The sequence below is a fragment of the Scomber scombrus genome, chromosome 17 (assembly GCF_963691925.1).
Source record: "Scomber scombrus chromosome 17, fScoSco1.1, whole genome shotgun sequence".
Lineage (NCBI taxonomy): Eukaryota > Metazoa > Chordata > Actinopteri > Scombriformes > Scombridae > Scomber > Scomber scombrus.
This window is the reverse complement of record NC_084986.1, coordinates 6,757,022-6,783,930: the sequence shown is the minus strand read 5'-3', so window position 1 is coordinate 6,783,930 and position 26,909 is coordinate 6,757,022. Positions and strand designations below refer to the sequence as shown.

The following is a 26,909-nucleotide window of genomic DNA, read 5'->3' as shown; positions in this document are numbered from 1 at the left end:
GTACTCCTCCCCTCTCCACTACCCCTCCCTCTGAAAGACAACAGAAAAAGGAGTTTTGATTGAACTGTGTCTTTTCCCAGACTAGGAAGTTGCTCTGGCACTTGGGGGGGAAAAAAGGGAAGAGTGGGAAGAAAGAGAGGGGTGATGTGTGTTGAGGGACGACAAAGGCTTAGTAGGCCTGCTCTGAAGACCCTGACACCACACGATGTGAAATCCTCAGGAAATTCAGCCTCAATTGGACGGCTGAGCCTGTTTTTTGTGCCAAAAGTGTGCTATTTTAACGTGTTAAAGCACCAGTGATCGAAACATACCTCTGTTTCTAATTTATAAAAACATTGTCTTGTTCCTCTGCCAGATAAGAGCAGCTGGCCAGTATAGATTCATGCAAATCAAAAACTTGATGGTACTCTTTTGGTTTGGTTAATGAGAGAGAGGTCTGTAACTTTCTCACCTACTTTATGCCATGAGTCATAAGAGAAATCTCTTGGTTTTAGTTTAATGATCATGGCAGATAATCTTGCATTGATCTAAAAGGCAAATTTAACACAGAATCTGCTTTCAATCTATTCTTAAAACTCAAGTACTGCTCTGGGAGAGGTGTTGATCCACTTTCCGTAACTTTAACATTTTCCTCCTCAGCCACAGTCTGTCAAATGCTCTTTAAAAAAAAATAATGTTAGCATTGTATAACACCAGAGGCCAGATGCATGAAACTCTGTTTAGTTTCACGACTAAAACTGTGTGCATGTGCAAAGCCAGAAATATGCATGCACATTCTTTTCGTCCGATGTATGAATTCCCAGTTATTGAGGAACTGGGTGCACGTGCACGATCCTCATTTCCACTCCCGTAATTATCCATTAATGAATGAGAACCCACCCGTAGCCAGCTGTTTTGATATCAACACGCAATCTGCTCCACCAGTCTGTACATCTGTCAATGAAACAAAGAAAAGAGAGAGAGAAGACGTGTAGTTTTAACAGGTTGTGTTGCACTGGCGAAGTTCTCCATCAGATCCGAAACAGCTCTGCAATGCATCTCTTTATAGCGTTCATATCATTCATTTAACACATTGATCTGTTAACCGCTGTCGACAGTCAATGCTCTGAAATGTAATCAATCATTTGTAATTTCTAAGTTTATGTGCAGGAAATGGCATATGTTTCTATTTTTGGCTTGCAATCCCTTAAAACAAACCGGCTGTATGTCTATTTAAGATCCATCATCACCATAAGCAACTATCTCTGTTTATTTGAATCATTTTTAGAAGCTTGAAAAGATAAATTTAGTCAGAAATTCGCAAAAAAAGTTGGATAAAAAGTCGAAAATAAAACAGCAGCAGTGCAGTGGAGCAGAAAATGTTCGTCCTGCTTTCCTCTCCTGACCCCTCAGATAGGTTCTGACCTCCTTGCCGGGACCTTCTCCTGTAGGGTAATCGAAAATAAAAACACTTGAGTACTGAGTTACACTAATTATTTACTGTTGGAAACATAAACCGCATCTGTGCATGTCTTCAATTAATTGTGCAGTCCTTTGTATGTTACTGCTGGATACACTCTCAGTGCTCTCTTAGCAAAAATGTGGAAGCTAATTACTTACACAACAGTTATTCTTTTAAGTTAGCTGCGGTCACAATAAGATGTTTGTGGCTTTACTGGTGGAAAAGAAGGAGTTCAATCTCAGGTTATTGGATAGCTTTCTTCTTTTCTTTCCTCTTTTATCAGCTTGGTTCTTCATTTTTTCCGGCTACACTTTTTTTTGTAGTTCAGCGCTCTTTAGCTGAGCAGATTTGTCGGGGTCAATGCTGAGTGATGGCTTTTGGCATGGTTTTGGTTATTTCGCTGCAACAAAGAAATGAATGATAAATCATAGCACATTAAATGAATTTCATCATTTTGCAAATCACCCTGTATCCCTGCCTCTTGGCTTTTGCACCTGCCAGCCAATATGAGTGAACATGTGCATGTGAGGTCATTCACATCTTTGAGCTGCCAGTCAACACCTCGGAGAAGAATGTTGACCAGAAGTGCAGCTAAACCGCTCTGCCAATCGCTTAAAGTTCGAGCCAACCGCTTTAACTTTTTTTTTCTTCTTCTTTCTCACTCTTGTGTCTGTCGTTTTCTTTTATCTGTGTGTTGTGTATGAAAAGAAATGATAAGAAACAGACAGACAGGTCATCTGGATGCAGCATGTCAGCGCGCAAACCACAACAACAAACGTGGCTGGTCCGCACCTGCCCTACAAAAACTGCAGAGAGGATAATATGAGACATAATTCAGTGCATATGGCCTTGCTTGTTGTTGTCTAATGTCAACCCACAAACAACATCGTATATGTCACTTCAATGATATGAAACTCTTGTGCTGTTTCATCACAGCCGATTACTGTGATCACAGCTGTATTGTAAAGCCAATCGCTATTTCGGATTTTTTTTTCTTCCTCCTCAAATAAAATTGCAGCAATCAGTGGATGTTTTCATGGGCTAAAACAAGCAAAATTAGAGCTGTTGAGCAATTTCAAACTGACTTAACATTCCTGTCCTCAGAGGGAACAGAGACGGTAGGAAATCAAAATGCAAGTTGGCTGATTTTTTAGTTCTTGGATTCACAAAAACACACAATTACAAGCAGCTAACATGTTAAAGTGGGAACGCTTACAACACTTAACACTAATAGTCCGAAATAGTGCATAAAACATGGAAAATGCACAGTAGAATACTAATAGAAATCAAAGTTTCCATTGTTATTGATGCTAATGCTGATTTTAAAGAGGTACAATTTAGTTTTGCACCTTCATAAAGTTCGGGAACTTGCAAGAAACAGAGTAAAAAAACAGTCCAAAACAGTGAATAAACATGCTCTGCACAGTATATTACACAAATATTAATAGAGTGAATATAAAAAGCAAACTCTGTGAACTCTTACAGTTTCCTGAATTGACTGCGACTCAAAGTTTTCATTGTTATTAATGCTGATTTTAAAGGGGTGCTTCAAGCAATTTAGGGGGATTTGCAAGAGATACAGTTGCAACCAGTACAATCGTTCATCGTTCACTTCCTTTCCTGTTGAACTCTCTGCACTCCATTCGTAACATAGACCCGAGCCCAACCCGACCGAACCCCAATGACATCATCATGGTACTTCTCTCATAAAGCTCCTCCAGAGCCGAAAAAACATATTATACAAATATTTTTACAGGCTGAGTAAAACTAACTACGACAAGCAAACTTACATCGATGTGTAAATTGGTGGAGTGTCCCTTTTTTTAAGGGAAATATAGCATTTACCCCCCCACACACATGTGTAAGGTAATAAATCAATATAGGAACGCCTGAAATTTGACAAGATGTTATAACAACAGGCTCCTAAACCAGTAAGAGCCAACATCTTTATCTCGAGTACCAGACTTTATACAGTGTGTACAGTATGTACTAAACCCCGAGATAGGCTCAGAGTAGCTGCTTTACTTGGAAGCGTTTCAAAGGAAATGTACAGTAGTTCCACATGAATAGTCAATCGCTATCTCCTTAAAACAAGCAAGTGCACATGTGCGAGACGTAGACTATCTCTTGGGTGCTACATCAAACATTCCTCAAGCATTTGCTGGAGATTCGGTTGTTTAGATTTTGAAGGGTGAACAGACGAGAGGACGAATACTGAATCAATCATTTTTAAGTCTTGCTAAATTTGAACGCTGAGGCTTAACTAGAGCAGAGGGGTTACGTATTCTGGTTTCAGCTTTTCCTCAGCAGCACCCTTGGGGTCCCTACTCAGCAGACGTCAGGGAGGGGGCTGCTAATCGGGTGGGAGATGTCCGTTCTCACTGCGGAGGTGTCGAAGGGATAGAGTTTCCTTTGGTTTCCGAATCTCAGACCTACAGAAGCCAGAGAGCAATGTGAGCAATGCTGCCTTGGGAGCGCCTGTATGTTTTTTTTTTGGGGGGGGGGGGGGTTTCTTTCTCCTCAATCTCAATCCCAGCTCACTCTTGAATCACTTAAAGTCACATTTTTATTTCTCTCTTTATTTATTCATTTACCTACCTACACACAACCAGCCTGGATTCCACTGTTTATCATGTGCTCTCATTGTCACTTTTCTTTCAGTTCAGTCTCCCCTTTTTTTTTAAACCCCCCCTCTGTCTCATGCATGGGTATCACATGTAGAGGGGTAGCTGCAATGCTCCGAGGGCTTCTAGGATTACCTGCTGCCTTCCTGCGTATATCTACATCCCAGCACGTTACGATCCAGCTATTAGATCACTGTTAACGTGCTTTCGATTCACACACTGCAAGTTAAGATCAATTTCAATTCAAAAGCCGTTTGTGTTGAGAGAGGTTCTTTTTCTCCCCTTCACTGTTTTCTTCTTCTTTTTTTTCTTCATTTCTTTAAAATGCAGCTGTTTGAGGTTTTATGCCTTTCTCTCTATGTCGAGCATAGAAAGAAAACAACAATTTGCTGTTTTTGGTTTTGCTTGTCTGCTCCACATTTGCTCCACTTTACAACAAATCCACAATGAAAGGGGGAATGATAGTTATTCTAACCCAAGAATTTGGAATTAGCTTCGGAAAAATGATTTAATTGCCAGTTGAACATTATTTTTGACGTTATTTAAGCTTAGAAATGTATTCTCCTCTTCTATGCTCATCTTCCTCCTTCTTTAACCACCCCGCCCTCCCCTTCCCGTTTTTGTTGTCCGCTAAACCTGTCACTTTGATGAGTTGTGTGCAATCATCCCAGGGGCCGTTAGGCTTTCACCAGGGCCTCTGTCCTTCCTGGTACAGTGAGCGGTCTTTGATGTGGTTGCTTCTTTAGCTCCATGCATGCAGGCAAGACGTCAGACCCTGGATGGCTGAACCCGAACCCGGTTCCTCTGCTTGCATTTTAACACTACCTATTAACTTGATGTTGATCCTGGTGGAGATAAGAAGCAAGTACAGTGGTGTGTTTAAAACAAGCATGGCCTCATTGTCCTGAATTGACCGGCTGTAGGATGCCGATGGACGGTGTTAAACCTCACTGCTCCTGCTGCACCCACAGAGAACATGTTATGAAGCATGTTCGGGACCTGAAAACAGTAAAAAGTTGTTTGTTAAATCCTGTGCTGTGCTGGATTGTGTTGGGTTTTTGTTTTTTTAACCCAAATCCCAGTCAAAATGAGAGCTAAACCTTTACTTTTTGTCCGGCACACCACAACAAAACTGTACACAACTTATTAGTACCAGGTTATTATTATTAGAGACAACTACAAAGCACTAAATGGCTTAGGCTTCTACCGGCCTCGGGGCCTGCTGTTGTACGAGCGCCTCCCTACTGCAGATGATTACAGCTTTGCTATATGAACTATGTCCTAATCTGGGTGGACAGCTGAAATTAAAGCCAGGTACGAGCCCTCTGCCTTCCCAGCATTCCCCGCGATAAACCTCTCCTCCCCCGTTGAGAAGAATCAGTTGTTTTTGCAAAGAAGAAAAAAACTGATTTTCTAGAAGAAAACAGTCGTCTCCAGTCCAGGAAGATGAGGTATTTCTTTCAGCGAATCAAGGCACCGCTGATGAAAATGAAAGAGAGCGAGATGTCATACACTGATTCATTTTAATGTGATTCTGCTCGTCCTGAATAAATGCCGGCATTGTGTGTGGCTGTTTTTCCCCTGCCTACACAATGCCATAATTGTTTTACGAAATGAAAAAAAAGCTGTATTTTTTCCACTGTAATCTGCACATCTGATGATATGAAGGGAAATGTTTCCAAACTTTTTTTAGACCACATTTATTACATCACATGACCTGTGTGGTGGGTTAAAATGTCAAATATTTGGCTTTGCTCTTCAAATACTTTACATTAGAGAACAGAAAAATAGGTTAATATGATTTTTTATTCGATGCCCTTATCTGTGTTATCTGTTATCTGTGTTATTAAAAAAGCATCACCGTTTTGTGCCATCTTCCTGTGTGGATTCGGGACAACGGAAGCAGCTGTTTAATCTAAAATGAGAATATTAACTTGAGGGTGTATTGACTCGGACAGCCCCCCCCCTCCTCCCCTACTGAGGTTTGAATGAAACCACAGTAACCCAGGGCTTTTGTTGGCCTTGGGCGGGGAGATACAGAAGAAAGACTTTTTTATTTTAAAGTAGTTATTAAAACTAAACCCAGAAGAGCAGCCAACACATTTGAACAGTAATCTATAATTTAAGAAAAACTGATGCGTTGAGAACGGAGCGGGCCCTATCAAGGAATTATGTGGTCAGATTTCAGATAATTAAAGGCTGTTCACTGTCTCTGCATGAAGGGTTGTTGAAAGCCTCCTATGGTTATTCTTTTATAATACTCACCACCGTGTAATCGTAGTTAAACTCTATTATTGTTTAATATTCCTACTGTAGTTTCCTGGTAACGGTCTCATAACTATTATGAGATAACTCAAGATTATCACTCATTGGAGTTGGTAAAGAACAAACAGGTTTGGTTAAAACCCCTAAATTATGCAGGTAAACTTGTTGTATTAACCTTAATTTATAGCTTACGTTTCAACTTTTTAATGTAAGTGAAGCTTTAGTGATCTCAAATGCAAAACGTACAATAAAACTGTACAAGAGTGAAACATTTGATTACAATATAATCCCATTTTTCTTTCACTGATCTGGATTTCTCTAATTTGGTCCCTTTTTTTACTGCTGTTTCAGTGTTGAACTTTTTAGTGTTCAGTCGTCTGGAAGTGCAAAAAGTGGTACGATTGACCATTGACCCGTCCCTCCGAAATGAATTGGCTAGAGACCAGATTAAAAACCGAGCAGTAACCATGAATGGCGAACTTTAAGCTTTAAGGATCATATCACTTTCAATTTATTTATTTTGTTTTGTTGATGCTTGGTAGATTTTGCTCAATTATAATGACCCCTATTTAATCCCATAGGCCAGTAGTAGGCTACAGTTGTAACATAGGCTGTTAACATGTTAGCAGGTGAAATATAGCCTATCAAATGAACTTCCAGGGAAAAATTTGTAAAGAAAATGTATATTTTTTGTGTCCCTACTGGTAAATTTACTCACGTTAGTCCACATACGTAAAAGTTGGGTTTCAAAAGTATCAAATTTAAGCATCAAGGCATATTTTCGACTGAAACATGATAGACAGGTGGGACATAACCTAATGTAAATGATGTATGATGGATTTTTGGGGCTGTTGCTGATACCAATATATTAAGGAGTTAAAAAAATTCCAATATCGATATATCACCTTATATCTTATATATCACCCCTATCTTATATATGCTGATATGCACATTTATTTCTTATGTTGTTACCAAACACTTAAGTAAAGTAACGGAGGCCGTGATACTTGTTTTATGTATGCTATCTTTGGGCATCTTTGTGATAACTCTGCGCTGATACCTTGGTGGCAGTGAGCCCGTTAAAGCAGGTTTGTGCTGCTAAAAGTTGAAGATTGATTGATGGGTGGATGTCTTTTTTAGCAGAACCTTTCACTTTTAATTAACCTTACTTATTGCTCCTTTTATGCTCTTATTTATTACAATGCTTTATGTTAGGGTTTTTTGTTTTTTGCATATTAAATATGTGATGTGACTTATTAATTCCGACTTTAATGAGATAATCTAACACTCTGGTATATAGCTATCTTTGAGCATCTTTAGTGATAACTCTGCACTGATACCTTGGTGGCAGTGAGCGGGTTAAAGCAGACAGTGTGACCGTCCTATCAGTGCTCTGTGGTGGAGTCCCAGCCCACCTCCCTCCTGCCTCCTGCCTCCAGCCTCCAGCCTCCTGCCTCCATACACACACAGAGAGCTGAGAGAGAAAGAGAGCTGGGACTTTGTGAATGTGTGTGTATGTGTATGTATATGTGTGGCTGTTTGTCATTCTGGCAGGACACACTCCCATGAGAAACAGCGCGCTCTCTTTACGACTTGTTGCTGCCCTTTTTTTCCGGAGTGTATTGTTTGTTTTACCGTAAAAAAAGAAAAAAAAAAGGGAGGCTTGCGGATATTTTCTTAACCAAAAAAAAAAACCCCGAGGAGTTTCTTTTTGTTGTTCTTCGGTGGTTACACGAAGCGCCGCGTGTTTGCAGATCCTCACCGGCGATAACACGCGTAAAACACGGTAGGTTGGATACTATCAACACTGACTTACTACTACTACTCCTACTAATACTCTGTGTTTATTCTCGTTTTGTGCAACTTCTCCGTGAGCTGGAAAACGAGGAAGTCGGTAATTTTAGAGGACTTGTGTGTTTGCGTTAATGTGCTCAGAAGTACTTGAGAAAAATCAAGATTTGGTGGTGGAGTTGTGCGCAGTTATTTGGGTCCATGCATCTCTTCCTCTCTCTCTCTCTGTTGCTGAGCTTCAGTGAGTTTGCTGGAAACAGAAACAGACGGATGTCAAAATTACTTCCAGGCTCTTTTTTTTCTCTCCCCCCCCCACCACCACCACCACCACCACCACTTTCTCATGTTCTTACACTGAAACTAAGCAGCATTATAATTGTTAACTAGTAGATCAGGCTACAACCATCCAAATATAAACTATTGTGGCTCAATGCAATCATTGAACCTGCTGACTCTTCAGTAAAGATGAGCCTGTTAATTTAACTATCAGCCTATCATCCATGTCCTCTACAATAACCCAGGCCTAATATAGCTTTGACAGTTACTATGATGCACATAATACTATCATCTAGATTTATGTCAGCACTTTAAAAGAGGCAGCCAAACTAAATTTAAGTGATCTTTCCATCCTCAAAGTTGCATCTTTGAATCTGATTAAAGCATAAATGACTCATCTGTTGTCTAAATTTGGACACAGATATTAATATTGAGCGAGGAAGATTTGACTTTTGCTTGAAAATGTTTCTGCATATACTGAGAGATAAATTAGTCTCTTATGAGTTCTGTCTTTAAGCAAAGTGTGGGTGAAAGAAGACATTTGTTAACCACCTTTTTTCAAGATTTAAACGTCATCCTAATGATTGTGTCGGACGTCTGGGTTGAAGGAATGACACAAGCGGCAGGTCGTTCACCTAATTTACCTTCAGACTCTGCGCTGTAGCTTTGAGCCAGCACTGCCAAATTGGTCTGTTAAACAATCCAGCTGTGTGAAAAAGCGGCCCTGAGTGCGTCAAATATGTCTAAAATCTCTCCTGACAACCAGAAACATGTCAAGAGTGTGTGTGTTGAGAAGCCACGTCGAGCATGTGTGTACCCAACCAGGGACAACCCACTCACCCCCTGCCTGGTGGTGTTGTTGATGTTGTTATTATTAGTAGAAGCAATGTGGTTATTAACCGTCTCATGACTGATTCCTGGTAATTACTGCCTATTAGCTTTAATTAAAGGGATGCAGGAGGCTTTGCCTTGTTTTGCGTAGCTGCCTGTCGCCCAAGGTCTCTCTATCTCTCTCACACCCCATAATCATAAACTTCACATGAAAGACGGCAGAAGAAGCGCTTCGTCATCACCTGCTTTATCCCTAATCGCTCGCCCTGGGAGTCATTATCGGTTTTTTTGGTCGACTTTCTTGGTTATTTAAAGGTTGAATGCTCTAACCAATTTTTCTAACCAAGGGCTTGTGTGGTTTTTTTGGGAGGAGTGACTGTAGCCGCATCACTACTGTCACATATAAGCCCTTAACACTGTAGAGTTTATACATGAAATTAGTGGAAATTACGCTTCATCACATTTGGAAGTCTAGACAGAGTTTGACCTGTTTAGGATTTAAGGTCACTTCACTTATTTTTCTTTTAAAAATTCAACAGTACTGTTCAATGAAGATTCAGAGTTTGTACCTGTTACAAATGTCAGGATGACTTTTAAACCTGACTTTTTAGTTTCTCCTTCAACTCTTTCTAAAAGTTTTTCAAATTTAATGAAGGTTCATGTTTGCCTGAATAAAGCAACTAATGTAAAACACTTCAGCCAAAACAGAAGATGAGGTAAAGAAATGACTAAATCCACTACTTTCTTACTTTCTCTTACAGCTAATCACTACCAGGCTACATTTGATACTACAATGCTAATTTATTTTAAGATATTGTGGCGCCTCCCTGATCAAGAAACACAATCTTGGCTTCGGGTTCCTTTTGTTAAAAAAACGGATGGAGCGGCGGAAGCGTTTTTTTGAGGCTTTAGTTCCAGTTGTTCGTGGCGCAGTTTAGTCCAGCTGTCAGCTTTTATTTAGAAGAGAGACACAAGACCCTGCTTGTGTCCGCACAGACTACCCTAGATGTCTCACCTGCCTGTCAACGCTCTGCATCGGTACACACACACACACACACACACACACACACATAAAGAGCTGAGGATAAATTCCTTTAGTCCCAAACAGCAGCAAACTCACTTGGTTGCATCGTTACGCTGTAAGCACCAAAGTATGTTTTCTGTATACTCATAATTTTGTTTATCATATTTAATCTCAACATTTCCCGTTCCCATCCAACCGTTTTTGAGTCCATACAGGCTCTTGACAGCTGTGGGAGCCAGACTAATGACTTAATCTGGGTTTCCCTCAGCACTGCATGCTATTCTGAGCTCTTCGGGGCTCAGGAGTTATGCTTCCTCTCCTCCCCTTCTCTCTCAACCGCGTCCTCTCAACCACCCCTGACCCGTCGGGGCTGTCATGCTCATGTTTCACCGCTCACTCATGTTGAGGTGTCACAGAGCGCATTGGTCACATACGCCGCGCGTCTTCTGCTCGGGTAGCCGGATGGGAAAAGCAGGCGAGTAAGCGTGATGTATCGCTTGGCGCTCAAGTGCAAGCACATTCATTTTGCGGGGGGGAAATATTTTTCAGGGGTCATGTGGTCGGTGAAAGGAAGGCCTGTGTGTGTAGGTTTCCTGAAAGGATATAAAATAAGTGGTAGAGGTAAAACTGAAGGTGCCTTTACTAAAGTCACTAGTTTAGAAATTTCAGCCTACAGCTTCTTCGGTTAAGGTATGAAGCATCTAAAACCTTTCCCACGTCATCACCCTCCAGTTCAGGCTTTATCTGTTGATGCCGTCACAGATAGTCGAGTCTCTGCTTCTTCGAGCTCATGGAGGAAGCCGTTCACAACCCAAACCTGATGCAAACTCAAATATGTGACCAGATATATTGGGAAAAGTGAAATGCAATCATATTTATTACATATTTTGGAAGTTGTTGGTCTTCCAGTAGACCTAAGTATCTGGGAATCTGGGTCAGGAAATAAACACAGGAAACTACATTTAAATTATTGGGTTAAACCAGTCTTGACCTTAAAGGTGGATGGACATACGTGTGTCCTTAAGTAGAAGAATAAACACATATCTTACCTAAATACATACTTTTTCCCCCACTGCATTCCTTTTAAAGTCCCTGTAGATTTTTAACGACCTAAACAAGGCAGTGACGTCGTTTTTCGTGACATAAGAAACCCGTAAAGAATCAAACTACACTACAAAGCACATGTCTAAAAGGAGGTTTAAATGTCCCCAATTTCCGAAAACATTATCTCCTATCACAGTTTGGACCCATGTGGATGTGGTTACATTCAGAAGACAATGAAAGCAGATGGATATCAATGGAAAAACAAGAATTGCAAACAACTCCGCTTAATGTAGTTGCCTTTTTTGGGTAATAAAAACAAACTGAGTACAATTACCGAAAAAACTCAATAATACAAAACACTTTTATTTCATGCCAGGAGGCCCATTTTATTCTCGAATCTACAGGGTCATTCTTTAAAAATGCTCCACTTTGGAACAACCCAAATATTCCAAATCTCATACCAGACAGCAGACTCAAACATTGGGTGAATGACGGCATTAAAATAGTTGGAGACTTACGCACAAGATCTTTAGTTTACAGGATCTGTCCCGAAAACACAACCTGTTTTAAGTACTTGCAAATCAACCAGAAACAGTTGTTTAGCACCTTACGTACATCAGCCAGAGGTCTTACGGCAGCTATTTACAGTATGCTCGACAATAATCTCCCCCCAATATGAAAGACTTGGCTCTACATTTCTAAATATGATGATGCTGACTGGCACAAACTTTTATAAGCACAATTCTCAACTAATTCAATTCAATATCTTGCACAAAACATACAGTACACCTGCCGAGCTGTGCATATTTAACATTCATATCTCACCCGTGTGCCACAAAGGGAAAATTACAAATGCAGATCTTTAGCATTATTGATCTGGCAATGCCCAATGATTTCTGAGTGTTGGAAATGTAATACTAAAACTACCTTAGAAATGATATGAAATAGTATTCTACAGGATCCTAAAGTGTGGATCTTAAGAGACTTGAGACGACTTTTGCATTTTTGTAAACTGGAAATCTGACATCCCTCCTCCACAGTGTTTAGGAAATCCTTTCTTAGATGCGTTCATCCTGACCTCATTTTATTTTACTTCCTAATATATTTTCAAACTGAGGTTTTTAAATACTTTTTCATGGTTTTGTGTAGGAGTGGTGCTATGGCCTTTAAATAATATTGATAATGATCACCTTGACAATATGACAAAATACTCCTTGCAGGATTTTTGGCTCTCCTCGTACCCAACCACACGCTTCCACTTGAGGTAGTGAAATACGTTTATTGTATTTCCCCTTTTTTGTTGTTACAGTCGTCTTTCACGTCTTATATATTACTGTGGTTTTTTGTACATCTGATCTTTTTTAAACAAACCACTTCCACACCCCTGAGGTCGCTCCCCTTCTTTGGAACTAACTACTCCACCGTGGGGCCAGCAGCAAAGTTACTTTAACTTTCAGCCAATGGTTGTTGTCGCTGTGCTTAACAGGGTGATGTCATTACGTCAACACGTTGGAATATTGCCATCATCATGACAGGAAATTCTTATTTATTATACTAATAATAAATACGAAATTCTGTGGTTTAATACTATGTGCAAAGAGTTCAGGGTTTCCGCTAGTGTATTGCAAGACCTAAGATGACTCCATTGAGCAATTTAAAAAAAATAATTGTACTTTTAAGATGTTTTTTGAACTAAACTGTAATATACCAGTAGCCTAGCTTCTTTAAGGGATAGCTCAGTGCGCAGGTTGAGCGTAGGTGCGATGATGAGTATGAAGTTAGCAGTAAAGTGTGTGTAGAGTTAAGGCTATTTGGTGGTGAATAAGTGCTACAACCCCATCATGAGCCGGAGAGAAGGGGGTTAGCCCTAAAGTTTAAGATGGACCAGCTATTCTCATCTACCAAAAAAGACACTTTTCTGGCAGAAACACTAGGGGTCTCTTATCTTTTTGTCTTGTCAATGTTATTTTAAGAGGTTTTATTCTTTAGCATGACTGTTTTCTCTCTTTTTTGTCAGATTTTGTTTGTTTTAATCAGTACTGAATGTCAGAGAGCCACAAACCCCTTTTTACCATCAGTTACCACATCTATGACACCTTACTTACCTCAAACAGGTGTTATAGTTTCTTTGGTTATATACTTTCATTGTATTACATGTTAGTGTATTAATATTTTTTAAAATAATGATTAGTATCTGAAATTGAAATCAATATCAAAATGGGTTTTAAGCTAAAAACATGAACCCAAGTCTTCTGTGTAATGATTAAAACTTGACGCCTGAATCCTGCATCTCCTTCTAGAGGCAGGGACAAGCTGCTTCACTTCTCTATTTGGCCTGAAACTTTGAAGCATGTTACACTTTAAGCCACATGTCAGTATTTTACACACACACCCACACCCACACACCAAGTAGTATGATTATTTCATTCTGGCTCATGTCAGGTTTCTTTCCACCGTAGCGTTGTAGTTTGGGATCTGTTCCAGCAACACGGCCCACCTCGACCCTGCATTACCTGTGAAACACAACTCAGCCCCTTTTGAAGTGTGTCAAGCATATCGTGGCACAAAGCCACAGACACACTTTTTTTTCTTCTCCCTGCCATGCTATGCTAAAATAGCCCACAGAATCACATTTTCACATTGCGGTCTCCTGTGAGTATTTTGTAATTTAATCCGAAGCATAGGGGCCGAAACTGTAGCATAACGTGAACCGTCTGTTTTTTCTCACTCTGTTGGAACCATTTCTTTTAGCCTTCGAATGTAGGAGTGTCTCTCGCTTTGTAATCCACACAGATGCTGCCAATTCATGCCGGTCTTATTCATGCTCTGTAAATCGTATTGATCTGAAACGGGCCCCTATTTAATATGACTGAATAGTAACTCCAGTGAGAACACAGAAAGGTGTGTATACCGAATATTTCCATGGCGATTCAGTTAATCATCGAATAAAACCTTGACCCTATCTGACTTTACTTAACAGTCATCCTTCTGTTTTTCTTTATTTTGCAAGACAACTTTTATCTGCTGATGGCGTCAGCGTTGGTTTTTATGTACGTTACAGCTTTTAAAATACAATAAATGTTTGTATAACAAGTTTAAGATTGGAAAAAGGGTTTTTGCCACACAGACTTTCAGCCTCATTGATGCAGCCTCATTAAAGCTCCTGAGTGCAGGTTTTTCATTAGTGTCACTTCAGTGCCAAGCTGGACACTGCTCGTCTAATATTAAATTCAAATTTATGTGTTGACAAATTTGAAAATGCTGCTTTGCAGAAGTTTAGAAGGCTACTTTTCATATGAGTGTTTTTGCATCTGTAATGTCATTAGTGCATTTCCTACATTTTGCGAGTTAGTTTTGCTGAGTGTACAGTTATACAGGAACAGTTTTCAGCCAGTCTGCATCCTCCTTTGCCCCCCGCTCGGCGCCCCTCATTGTGAATGGAAAAATAGCTCTTTCTGCTCAGTTTCTAAAGGAGTAGTTGTTTTGGGTTTCTAAGAGATTGAACCCTTTTGTATTAGATTGAATCTCCGTTGTTTATTTTTGCAAAGGTACCAGATGAAACACACGCAGCATTCCTACCATTATTTTCTTTTTGTGTCAAGCACATCCATTAAGGCACATCCATTAAGATCCTCTGATACACAAGGTTCTTTGTCAGTATACAGGATTGAGGAGCTTTTTGTCCAAACCTCAGAATGAATGCTCTTTTATTTCCAGTCAACAGTTTCATTCCTGAAGACTGAAACAATAGCTTACGTATGATCAAAATTACAGTAATGCATTACAGGAAATATGCTTTTTTGTTAAGAATTAGATGAGAACAGGAGGTGTTTTATGTGTGACTCTGTAAAACATTACTTTTTTTTATTGATTAAACAAACAAGATATAACATGTTAATCAGTTAGCTTCAGAGGTGCTGTTTGGTGGATCTTTATCTTTTTTATTGTGCAAGTTGTTTGCAGTCTTTAAACACAGATAAAGCTAACTGCATCCTGCCTGTAGCTTCATGTTTAATAGACAAGCAGTTGATATTGATCAAACTCCCCCAAATATTTAACTCTTTCATGTGAAAGTCAGAAAAGCTGTAATAATGTGTGCTTTATACTTGTACCAAAATGTCTGTTATTGATGGAACCTCATTTAGAAAATGAGTTATTATCACATGAGTTATTATCACAAGTTAAAGAGAGCTCAATCTTTCTCTTTCCCTCTGTTCCTTTTCTTTTCTCCCAGAGGAGTGACAGTGTCCCTGCCAGGCCCACTGGGAGAGGACCATGGCCCTGAGCGATGCAAGCAGCGACCCTCTGGCCCTCAGCAATGGAGGGCACCATCCTCTCAGTGCCAATGGGAACGCCCCTTCAAACCCCAGTACACCGGTCAGCAACGGCCAGGACCCTCTCACAGCTGCCTCTAGTGGTGACAGCCTTCCAGCGGACGGAGATGAAGAGGTCATAGTCAAGGATGCGGCATCTAAAGCGAAACAGAGATCACATGTTGTCCAGAGAGCAAACAAACCGAGCCAAAACGGCGGAGTGCTCAAACAGAACGGCTCCCTGAGGACCTCCCCTTCCTCCCCCGCCGTCACAGACTCCCAAAGGCTGGCCAAACGCCACCTTCCCTCCACCCTAACCACGTCCCCATCTTCCTCTCCTCTCCAGCCCATGCCGCTCTGCTGCCAGAACTGTCACTTCCACTCCACCCTGTGCTGCCCCTGCGGACAGCCGGAGTGCCCGCTCTTTCGTAATCCAGGCACAGGCCCCGGGCCCGGTTCTGTAGCCCACCCTGGGACCCCTCCTTCCTGCCCTTGCTGCCTCTCCGCCTGCACATACTCTAACCCGTACCCCCATGCTCCTCACCCTTCCTCCCCTCTCTGTCTTCATCATCATCATCATCATCCACGCTGGCAGGAGCACCTCCAGAGTCAGACACATGCACCTGGCATCAGGTATGTGATTTTTATATTGTTCCTTAATAGATTACATTAGCTTATTTATAATCATTTCTCAGTAACTGTTTGCCAAAGCATTAGCGTAGCGTTCTGGTATTTTATTGATCTTTAATGTTCAACTAAAGTCCTGCTGAGTCATAGTTGGCAGTGTAAAACCTGAGGCACCATTAGTGTGTGTTATGTGTCTTGCAGAGGAAGGAATTAGTCTCAGTTTGGGCTCATTAGTATGTTATTAAGTATTTGAGTTTTAATATTTGTATGCACCAAGCATACAAATCTGTTGCTTGTCTGTTGATGTTGGTTTATGTGCATTTATTGACCCTAAGCATATCCTCAGTTTAGGCAACAGAGGGGTCTCTCATAGTCCTCCAGTCCCCCCCTATAAGCCTCCTCCCTGTGCCCCCATGCTTAATAACATGTCACATCCATGTTTAGGGATCACGTTAGGCCTGGAATGCAGTAGGAGGTGGTTACGGCTGTTAGGGTCCGTGATGCATGGCCAATATTTTAGAGCAGCACAAGAGGATTATTTTACCAGCAGTTTTACCCCAAATAGAGGCTTGTCATACAATGTCACCACCAATGGGATGCAAGGGGTCACACCAGCATGTTGGAAGTATGACAACAAATGAAAGTTTGCAGCTGACACTCACTCACTAATGTTGGGGCTGTAAATTAGTAACATGACTTTGACTTAAACCCATTTGAGGTTGGCTTTTGTACAACTAGGTTAAATAAAAAAAGAATAAATTAGTTTTGTTCATTAAAACTACAGTAACACCTTTTGTTGGTTAATAAAGAAGAATTTGATAGTGATCACTGGCTGAACAGGCAAAGCACAAAAGGGGAAGGTAACCAATACTGGTCCTATTATGATACCTGAGTTTGTTCTACTCATGGATGTATTATAAGAGTTGGATACTGCACCAAAAGTGGTGCCTGTTCAGTACAATAAGAGCTGCATGGCTGGCACATGCACCATAAAAAGTTTCTAGTTTCCAAGTCTACTTAAGCGTTATACGACCAACTGAATATGCACAGTTGTGTTTCCCCTGCTGTCCCTGCCCGTAACCTCCCACTCAGCCTAAAGACTTTAGACTATAAGCTTTCTCAGCTTGAGGAAGGTTGAACACATCTAAAACCTCCATGGATCAAAAATTCATAATAGACATAGTTGACCTTGTCTCCTGTTCTCGGTGTCCTGTCAACAGTTTTTCTGACGTCTCTTTCATAATGGTGTTCTTTGCTGCGATACCGCGAGTGGCCACTGGGGAAAACCGGCTGATAAGCTGAGAAGAGACGCCCTTCTAGCTCTTATAATACATCCATGCTGCTACTTTAAAGACCATATGTTTTCCTACCAGACCTTCATTTGGCAGCTCTTCACCACTCAAGTCATTCTTGGCAGCTGTGGTGCAAGAAGAGCACACAGATAACCGCTTATTAGCAAAGATGTTGCCCTCAAACGAGGAAACAAATTACTATAGTATGGCCATTTGATAGACTACAACTAAAGAATGAAGCTACTGCTCTAAACTTTCTTTTTATTCACACCATAAACAATGTTGGAGCAGTCCTTTTTAGCAGTTGGAAACCACATTTTCTGAAAGGACTGAAATGTCCCCTCAAGCCCAATAATCTTTTTGTCCGCTTTAGCATGTGTGGTGTCTCTACAGTGGAAGGTTTTGTAGATCTTTTCCTCTTAACCCTTCATAGACTTGACTTGATTCAAATTAAGTTAGATGGATCTCTTATTTTGATCACAACCTCCTGAAATCACCCTAAGCTCTTGTGCTGTATGTGGAGATTTGAAGCAGATCCATAACATACAGTAGCTCAGGATATGACCCATAGTTGACATCCTGGGCCAGAGGATGCTGGTGTTCAAGTGTCACTTCAAACGGAAATATCAAGCGTTTATTTATGCACTGTTTATTTTTTGTAGTGTTTAGTACAATTTTTTATGGCTCGTGTTTGGTAGACCCTCCTGGTTGTTGGGACTGAAAGAGGTTGGCCAAAACAAAGTTTATCCACATGATGAGAGAGAGCTTTTCTTCAAATTAAGTGAAAACCTTCATGCAGGCTCACATATATAAATATATATATATATACACACACGTGGTGACCATGCCTCCCCCAGTCGAAGCAGAATGTCAGCGTTGAACTCATTTGTTGGCCAACTCCTCTTTCTTTTCCTCAACTGATCCATATTTAGTGAGTTGGTTATTTCCCTTTTACTCCAAAACCACAGACCTTCCACCGCTTTAGAAACTGGAACCATTTTAATGCCTTGCATAACCATTTGCATAATCCTATATTTACCATCTCCACAGAAAACGGGGGAGGCGAGGGGGGGTGAAAACCTTGCAGATGTAATTATTTACTCATGTCAGCTTCTTCTTATGGTAGCAGCTCATCGAGGGGAATCTGATTCGCCCGAGACTTTATTTCTTCGTACCTCTCGACGTGGAATTTTCCTTTTTCGAATTAAGTTTGAGCCCCCCCCACCTCTCTCATAACTTTCATTTTGAAAGGGGGACGTTGTGGGTGGCGTTGAAAGATGAGGTTTTGCGTAGCCGCAGCGGGTACATGCACCAGGTCTGGTGTGCACACATTAAACTCTGGGTGGCCAAAGAGAGGCACAACATGGATTGTGTTGCAAGGCATTTAGATGCATTCACAGGCATCTGTGGTTTTTTCTCCTCTTTGCTCTCCATTACTTTCATTTTTTTTCCATCTTCCTCAGTTTTTCTCTCACTCTATTAACACTTTCTTTCTTCAGTTGTCTCTCTCTCTCTCTCTCTCTCTCTCTCTCTCTCTCTCTCTCTCTCTCTCTCTCCCTCTTTCGCTCTCTCGCTGTCCCTCCCTCCTCCGTCTTTGGTTCCACATCAGAATGGAGAGCAGATGTGGCGTGGGATGTACGCGTCTCTAATGTTGAACCACTCTCTTATTTACCAAACAGGTCCCTCTTGTTCAGCGATGACAGGTTTGAATTACAGGGGCTGGGTTCGCTCCAAGATTGGATTCCCAACCCCCCACCCCCTCCCTTTTCTGTACAGTTTTGTGTGTGTGTGTGTGTGTGTGTGTGTGTGTGTGTGTGTGTGTGTGTGTGTGTGTGTGTGTGTGTGTGTGTGTGTGTGTGTGTGTGTGTGTGTGTGTGTGTGTGTGTGTGTGTGTGTGTGTGTGTGTGTGTGTGTGTGTGTGTGTGTGTGTGTGTGTGTGCGTGCGTGCGTGTGTGTGTGTGTGTGTGTCTGTCTGATGATGAGATTAGAAGTAGGAAACAATATACCTGTCTCAGTTGTGTAGTTTTTGCTCTGAACCAAGATGTTAACATAAACTTTCAGCCCTCATCTACCTTTTTTTTGCCACTAAATCTTCCACTTCTGTTGAGTTTAGTTAAATATAACTTTACTACAAACACACACACACACACACACACACATTTGCACATGGACGTTATACTCCTAATACCTCCATAATTTAAGGGTGCAGAGTCAGACAAGATGGTGTCAGATATCAGTCTGATCTGCCTCAGGGCTGTGATCTGCCAGATTAGCCGAAGGATTACATCTATGATCACAGTGCACTCTACGTCACACCTATAAGTCGTAACATTAGCTCTTTTGGGGAGACCTTTTTTTTTTGCGTTTCTCAACAGGGGATTTTTATGCCCCTGTTCTCAGCTTCACAAAACATTAATCCATTTACCGAGATTAGCCCATACTTTGTTTCCTAATACTTCTATTTTAAGAATGATCAAAAGCCTCCGGGGTCTTTATCCTCATCATGAAATAAACCAAACTTTGGATAGGGGCAAGGTGCAATTCAGCAGTTCAGTAGAGTTTTTAAAAAAACAACCAAAAAACCCAAAACAGATTCAGCCATCCATCGTTTATCTGTCTCTGCGGGTCTGTTAAATACATTAGGAGCATGTCAGTGCTGTAAGATTATCTCTCACTGCCATTTTATGTGTATTATTTAAGATCGGACGGAAACGGCTTGTCCTTGGGATGTCAGCTGTTTGGCCCGGGTCAGCACTGTGTGCGCCAGTAAGGTTTTAAAGGCTTCAGGTGAAAGCCTTTAAGCCACAGCACCGGGGGAAATGATTTGGACCCCATTTCTCTACTACTGCAGCTGATATTTCTTGAGTGAATATCTGTAAGATTTGAATGTACGTTCTTACACTGGAGAAGGAATGTTAAAAAGCAAGGTGGCTGGTCGAATTCTGGTAGCCAACACTGATGGATAAATATAAAAAATCATTTTTTAGTCTGTGCTTGAAGTTTCATCTTTTTTGGAAGACGGCCAAATCCCAGAGCATGCAATCCAGAAGTGTTAATCTGGAGTTAAGTATGCTCACTTAGACCACAGCTACAGTTTCAAGATTTTACTCAAGTGGACTCTCATGGTTAGCTTGTAGTCCAGAATGACAGCCGTGTGTAAAAGAGAGATTCAGATTATGTTTAGCTTCAGGGAAGAAGAGGTACAACTAACCTGCTTCTACCTGCACCGGTGACCCCCCCTCCATCCCCCCCCGCAGCAGCCACCAAAAGAGCTCACTGACACTCAACCATCCAGGGGTCAGGGGTCGAGTATTTAACCCCCCCCCCTCCTGGAGCTACGTGTTTCTGCCCTCTTCACCAATACTTCTCGCACGAGTTCCTGTTGTTTATGGCAACCGCGAGCGAGGTTTAGATTCATGCCTTGTCAGATAGCAAGAATTCCTGTCTCGCACTCCTTTCTCAGGGAAAGGTCAGCTTTTATTATCTCGGGCGAGTTTGAATTTTGTAGTATTTGTAGGAGGCAGGTGGTTCGGTTGCTATGATACGTGGGGAAAACCTTATGAAAACATGACAAACGCTGAAGCGCGGAGCAGTTCGTCTTGCGTGATTTAGCAACGTTTTATCAGTTGGATGAGTTTTGGTGGACCATATGTGTCTGCAGTGTTGAGCTTTCTCACCTTCATGAGCAATTTATATTTCTTTGCAGGTTTTGCTTAAAAAAAAAACTAAAAAAAATCATATCCCAGATTTTCCTTTGTCTTTTGTCCTCACCCTTCTTTCTTTCTGTCTCCCTCTTACTCTTTTTGCTCTCCGTCAGACAGCTGCAAGCCTCGACCGGCAAGTGTTTGTCTGAAAGTGATCTGTGTGCTCTGTATTTCAGGGTGTCAGCTTGACAAGGCTTTGCGCATTATCAGAATAACAACTGTTTGCAAGGAGTGCGCGGCGGGCGTATTGGCTGCTTTCTCGATCGTCTGCTTCAAATAAGGCCTGCTGGTGCTTTTTGATGATCTATGGTGCCTCTCTTCACGACAGAGTTTCCACAACAGACCTGTGAGGGATGTGGTTCGGCCCTTTATAAGAACCAGGTTCACTGAAAAAAACTGCATTTTTGCGTCTTAAAGTCTTATTTAAGAGAACATTTCGCTAGTGATACAGAGACTTTTCCCCATTTTTTAAGTGCAAAATTAATAACTAATAATAATTTTATTTGTAGAGCACCTTTCATACAAGAAATGCAGCTCAAAGTGCTTCACAACAAAAGAAAGTGCTTCACATTAAAAGGGCTTAAAAGGAGCATAAAGCATTGTTAAAAAAAGAAGAAAGAAAAAGAAACGTTAATGTAATATAAGATGGAAAGTAAATATTAATAATTGTAAAATAGTAAAAATAGTACATGGTGTTTAGTGTTTATTATGTTGTGTTTCAAGCTCTGAATATAGGACTTAATAAACTAAGACTAGACTAAACACATTGACAGTGATTGGTTAAAGCACTGCATGTTCTCTAAAACAACAACATTAGCCACATGAGACTCACTTTGTTTCACCACTAGAAAGAGTCATGCAAGTGTGTGTGTGTATGTTTGCGTCTGCATGTGTGCACGTTGGGAGATCTTTCAGAGACACAGAACGAGCAGCAGCACATGAACTAAAGATGCTTCTTATGACGGATAAATTCTCAAATAAGCATGCATGGTGAAGAAGAAAGGCAATGCACGTAAAGAGACTCACACACTATTTTAAAGCCCCTCAGGCAGTGAAAGTTTGCTGCATCGAACAGCGTTTTCACCTCATGCATACCTCTACGCAGGACAAACAGAAGCAGCTATTTCTTGCCTCGGGGGGAACATTGAATTCATCACCTGCTTTGACAATTCAAAACCAACATTTTTGAGTTTTTCCTCAAGAGCAAATGACAGTTTATACAGTGGAAAATTGCAAGAAAAATAAATGAACAAGTACGAGCTGAGGGGAAGTTTTTTATTCTGTTGATGACATTAAGAACCTATTAAAGTGCAAAGTAAAGATATGTGGGAGTTGGTGGTGTTGTTGGTGTTCTTGTCAAAGAGACACCTCTGCTGGTTGTAAAACAGTGATGATATGTGACCCTGCGGGCCTCTTTACCTTCACACTTAATTTGCAAGGAGACAAACTAGCAATCTGGGTCTTTTAAAAAGCCCGAAGGCTTCTTCTCTTCTGTTGTTTGGAGCTTTTTATACAACATAAAATATTCAGTTAATAGCCCGAGTTACATGTTGTTAACTCTCAAGTGAAATAAGATGATTGCATCAGAGGTGTGTGTGTGTGTGTGTGTGTGTGTGTGTGTGTGTGTGTGTGTGTGTGTGTGTGTGTGTGTGTGTGTGTGTGTGTGTGTGTGTGTGTGTGTGTGTGTGTGTGTGTGTGTGTGTGTGTGTGTGTGTGTGTGTGTGTGTGTGTGTGTGTGTGTGTGTGTGTGTGTGTGTGTGTGTGTGTGTGTGTAGGCTCAGTGATGGATGGGGGAAGATTTACTGACATCCTGCATGTCTGATCCTCTGTACTGCAGGAGAACACATGGAGCTACGAGGTTAGCCCAGGATAAATGTGATGCAAGCCAACATTTTTACGACAAAACTCTGATACACATGCAAGAGTTTGCTGGGTAGTTTTTTTTAGGAACAGTATTATTATATGTGATTGTAAGTGGTCGCTTTCTTTTCATATATTTAAAGTTGAGATTTAATTTTTTGGAGAAAGTCGAGTGATTTCAGCAGAACTATTTCTGAGTGTTTGTGCACAAAGGGCTGTTTCCTGTTATTGAGTAATGCAGCTCATATCACAGTATGTATGAGTTAAAAACAAAGCTGTTGTTAGAGCAAAAACACTGCAATTTCATCAGAGCCACTTCAATCATCCAGTGGGAGGACTGGAGAGATTCATCTGACTGATTGAAATCATTTTGATTAAACACATCAAATAGATACATGTTTCTAGCTAATCAATGTAAGAATTTAATTCAATTATTAAACATTTAACCTGAGGGAAACTGGTAGTGTACATTATATAATAAACTGTCTGATGCTCAATAGAAAGTTCACAGTTCAACAAACATTAAAGGTACCCTGTTGAGTTTTTCATTATTTTTTCTTATAATTCACTGTTTCCCACCAAAAAATGTCTTGAGACCAAACAAACACATTGAATGCATTTCCCTTCTTGAAATGAAGCATTTACAAAGTTGATTTTGAAAGATATTTTAAATCCTTCACTGTTTACGTTCATGTTCGCTAGCCAGGCGTCGTCAATCAGTGGAACAATGTGAAGCCGACAGCAGCGATGCATGCTTGAGTTTAAATATGTGATACAAACATAACAATGATCCACTCATACAAACATTGCTCCATAGTGCTATTAGTGGTAAAAAACCCACACAGGGTACCTTTTATGATGAGAGGAGGGGGCCAGACTGTTGTGGGAGGTGACGTCAGATGCAGCAGTGAAATATCATTGATGCTAACTCTGACTGCTAACATTAGCCTGTTGCAAATAGTAGCTGATGCTGGTGAAGAGATAGAAGCAGAAGACTGAAGGAGGGAGAGTAGAAATAAAGCAGATGACTAAGCGTGCAACACTATTTTTTGTTAAACTTTACCTAAACGCCATTTTGCTTTTATACCTTTTTTTTGCCACTCTCCATCTGAGTATAAAGCAAAGCGCTTTAAGATCAAAGGCCCCCACGCTGTCCCATAAACCGTGATCAAAGCCTGATGCGAGCCGCCGTCATCATAAGTTCTCATAAGCCGGTTGAGCAGTCAGTCCGGCCTCAGCTGGATAACGATGGCTTGCTGCTGCTGCTGCCTGGTTAAGATAATCATCACACTTTTTTAAGGGGATAAACTACTACATGTGTCCACTTTGTTATCTTTGATCTGTTTGAGATTTGAAGACTTAGAGAAATAAATGGTTTATGTACTGGTTGCACCTTTTTGACAGTGATATTAACGGTTTGATGTTGATGTAATCTTGAGGTTTTATGCACAAAACATACTATATGTCAAAGTGCATATTTAAGACCGTGGACATGGAGCTGAAAACATCGAGACCACTCTACAGACTAACCAGCCCTACCACATTAAAGTCGGGGGTAGGGAATCCTCAGATGTTTTTTGAGAGTGTCCAGGTAGTTCAGCAAGAGATTGATTTTACTCTCTAGTAGTATAAGGCAAGGCACATTTATTTGTATAGCACATTTCAGCAGCAAGATAATTCAGAGTGCTTTACATAAAACACAAAAAGCATCAATTCAGAATATAAAAACAACTCATGGCAAAATAAAAATACATTTAAATATGATTAAAAGTTTTTAAAAAGTAAAATTAAGTGCTCATTGATCACAACGTATCAACTCTTTTTAACTCACCTTGCGAAGCAGTTGGATTTGCAAGATCACAACATTACGAGATCATCATGGAGATCAAGTTATGCGCTTTTCCACTTAGCATCGTGAATCCAGCTGCCTCGCAAGGTAAGACAATGATAGACAGATGCTTCATCCAATCACCTGCCAAGTTTTTTTTTTTTTTTAAGTGCCTTCCCTTTTCCAGACAGTTTCCATGGACGACTTCTCAGATGATTCTGTGTAACAAAACCATCTGGTGTGTCAGGTTATTTTTCCCCTCTCTGGCTCTAAATATGATATGATACATGGAATATATGATATGATAAGTATTTCTTGGTTGTCATAATTAGCTCACAATGCTTTGGGTTTCCTCTGCTTCTTTCTTACATGTTTACACCTGTGTTAGACTTTTTTTTTTTTTTTTTTCTTTTTTTTTTGAGCAGATGTTAAAAATCAAGTGAAAGGTGGTGAATGAGTGTTAAGCTATAGACAGGTTGAGGTTAAGTTCTGTTAACAATAGTGTGACACTTGATATTTAGTTAAAAGTTGGTTTAAATCAACATTGCGTCACTTAGATTTCACTGGAATGCACTTACAGTATGCAAGGGGTTTCATTTTTGTCGTAACATGATTTAAGTTAGTAGATGTTAGCATTTTATTTGCAATGATTAATGATTCCTTCCTAATGGGATATATATGAATGCAATTTTTTTTTTTTTTTTACACTTTCCCACTTCACATTTGTTTGACCCTAACAGAACGAGGCAACACCTCCTGTTGAGAAAAACAGCACGTTTCTTATGTACCATTTCTGTCTGTGCGTTTATTTCCTACTCCTGCACTTTGTGAACCTTCATTTGGAATTTTCCAGACCCCCCCTCCTCATTCCCTTTCCCACCACCCCCAACACACTCCCTTCTTAACACACACACACACACAAACACACACAAACAGTCTCTCTTTGAGGCAGCAGGGAGGACAGGTTTTGACTCAGCCATCATCATTAAGACTCCTCGCCTAAGGGCCTCAAACTGGAGCCAGGTTTCCTAAAAATCATCTTGATCATAGCACCGACTAATATCATCTTTGTTCCTTTTCCTCTGCAGGAGATACAGCTGATCTTTGTTTAAATAACGATTGATGAATGAAGCTGGGGACACTCTCAAATACACCATGTGTACATATATCACAAAGCTGCTCCAAAAACAACCCTACCAAACATTAAAATCAGGCCTTGAGAGAAGAAGAACAAATAGTGGCCCAGAACCAGACTCACTTACTCGATCATGATGGCAGCGGAGGATCGAGGATGGGTTTAGATCATGGAGATGGTTGTTATTATTTTGGCTCCAGTACGTTGGGTTTCAAGTGAAGCAATGAGGTTAACGTACTGACATTTCATTTAGATGTAGTTTGTATTGGCAGCACAGTGTTAAATGTTCTATTTGGCGTACGTTAACATATATTATGCAATTTGAATGTGTCATTTAATTCTTTTTTTTTTTTTTTGATAACATTTTGTTATATTAATGTATTGAAAACATTTATTCCTTACATACCATCAGCAAACAGAAAATATCAGCAGCTAAATTGCCACTTTCATGAGAGATTCTTCCTTTTTTTGTGTAAAATAGCTAAGTGACTCATCTTGTTTAATAAGGTGCTTGCTCGGCTTGAAAGGGGAATTCACTTGTGAAGGAGAAACTTCCAAGTTTCGTTATGTCGGTGCAAGTCTTTGCGTCTGTCGCACTTGTGCTTTAGGAAGCAGTGCTCTGTGCTATACAGATGCCTGTGGAGGAAAGCTGATGATCTGTGGTGCAGCAGCAGGTGAAAAGCATTGGATCCACCTCTGGAGGTCTTCACGGAGAGCCTGCTGCTCTCTCAGACCACACAATCCCACTTTATGTTGGCTTGCTTACAGTTTTGCTCAACCGTTCGGCAGGTTAAGAAGGATTTCTGGAACATAGGCTGGCACTCCCAACCACACTTCTTTTTTATATAAAGCTA

At 40.6% G+C, this 26,909-nt stretch overlaps 1 protein-coding gene across 4 annotated transcripts in view; it reads left to right on the top strand.

The window, feature by feature from the left end:
* disp1 (dispatched homolog 1 (Drosophila)) overlaps window positions 1-26,909 on the top strand; it is a 94,994-nt gene that overhangs the window by 51,643 nt on the left and 16,442 nt on the right. The window contains exons 1-2 of one of the 4 annotated variants that reach the window (XM_062437376.1): window positions 3,873-3,894; window positions 15,531-16,242. In XM_062437376.1, coding sequence (XP_062293360.1) covers window positions 15,572-16,242 — 671 coding nt within the window. In that variant the 5' untranslated portion in view covers window positions 3,873-3,894; window positions 15,531-15,571. Of the gene's footprint in view, window positions 1-3,872; window positions 3,895-7,841; window positions 8,117-15,530; window positions 16,243-26,909 lie in introns of those variants that run through there. The other 3 variants (XM_062437375.1, XM_062437374.1, XM_062437377.1) reach the window with 3 other exon arrangements.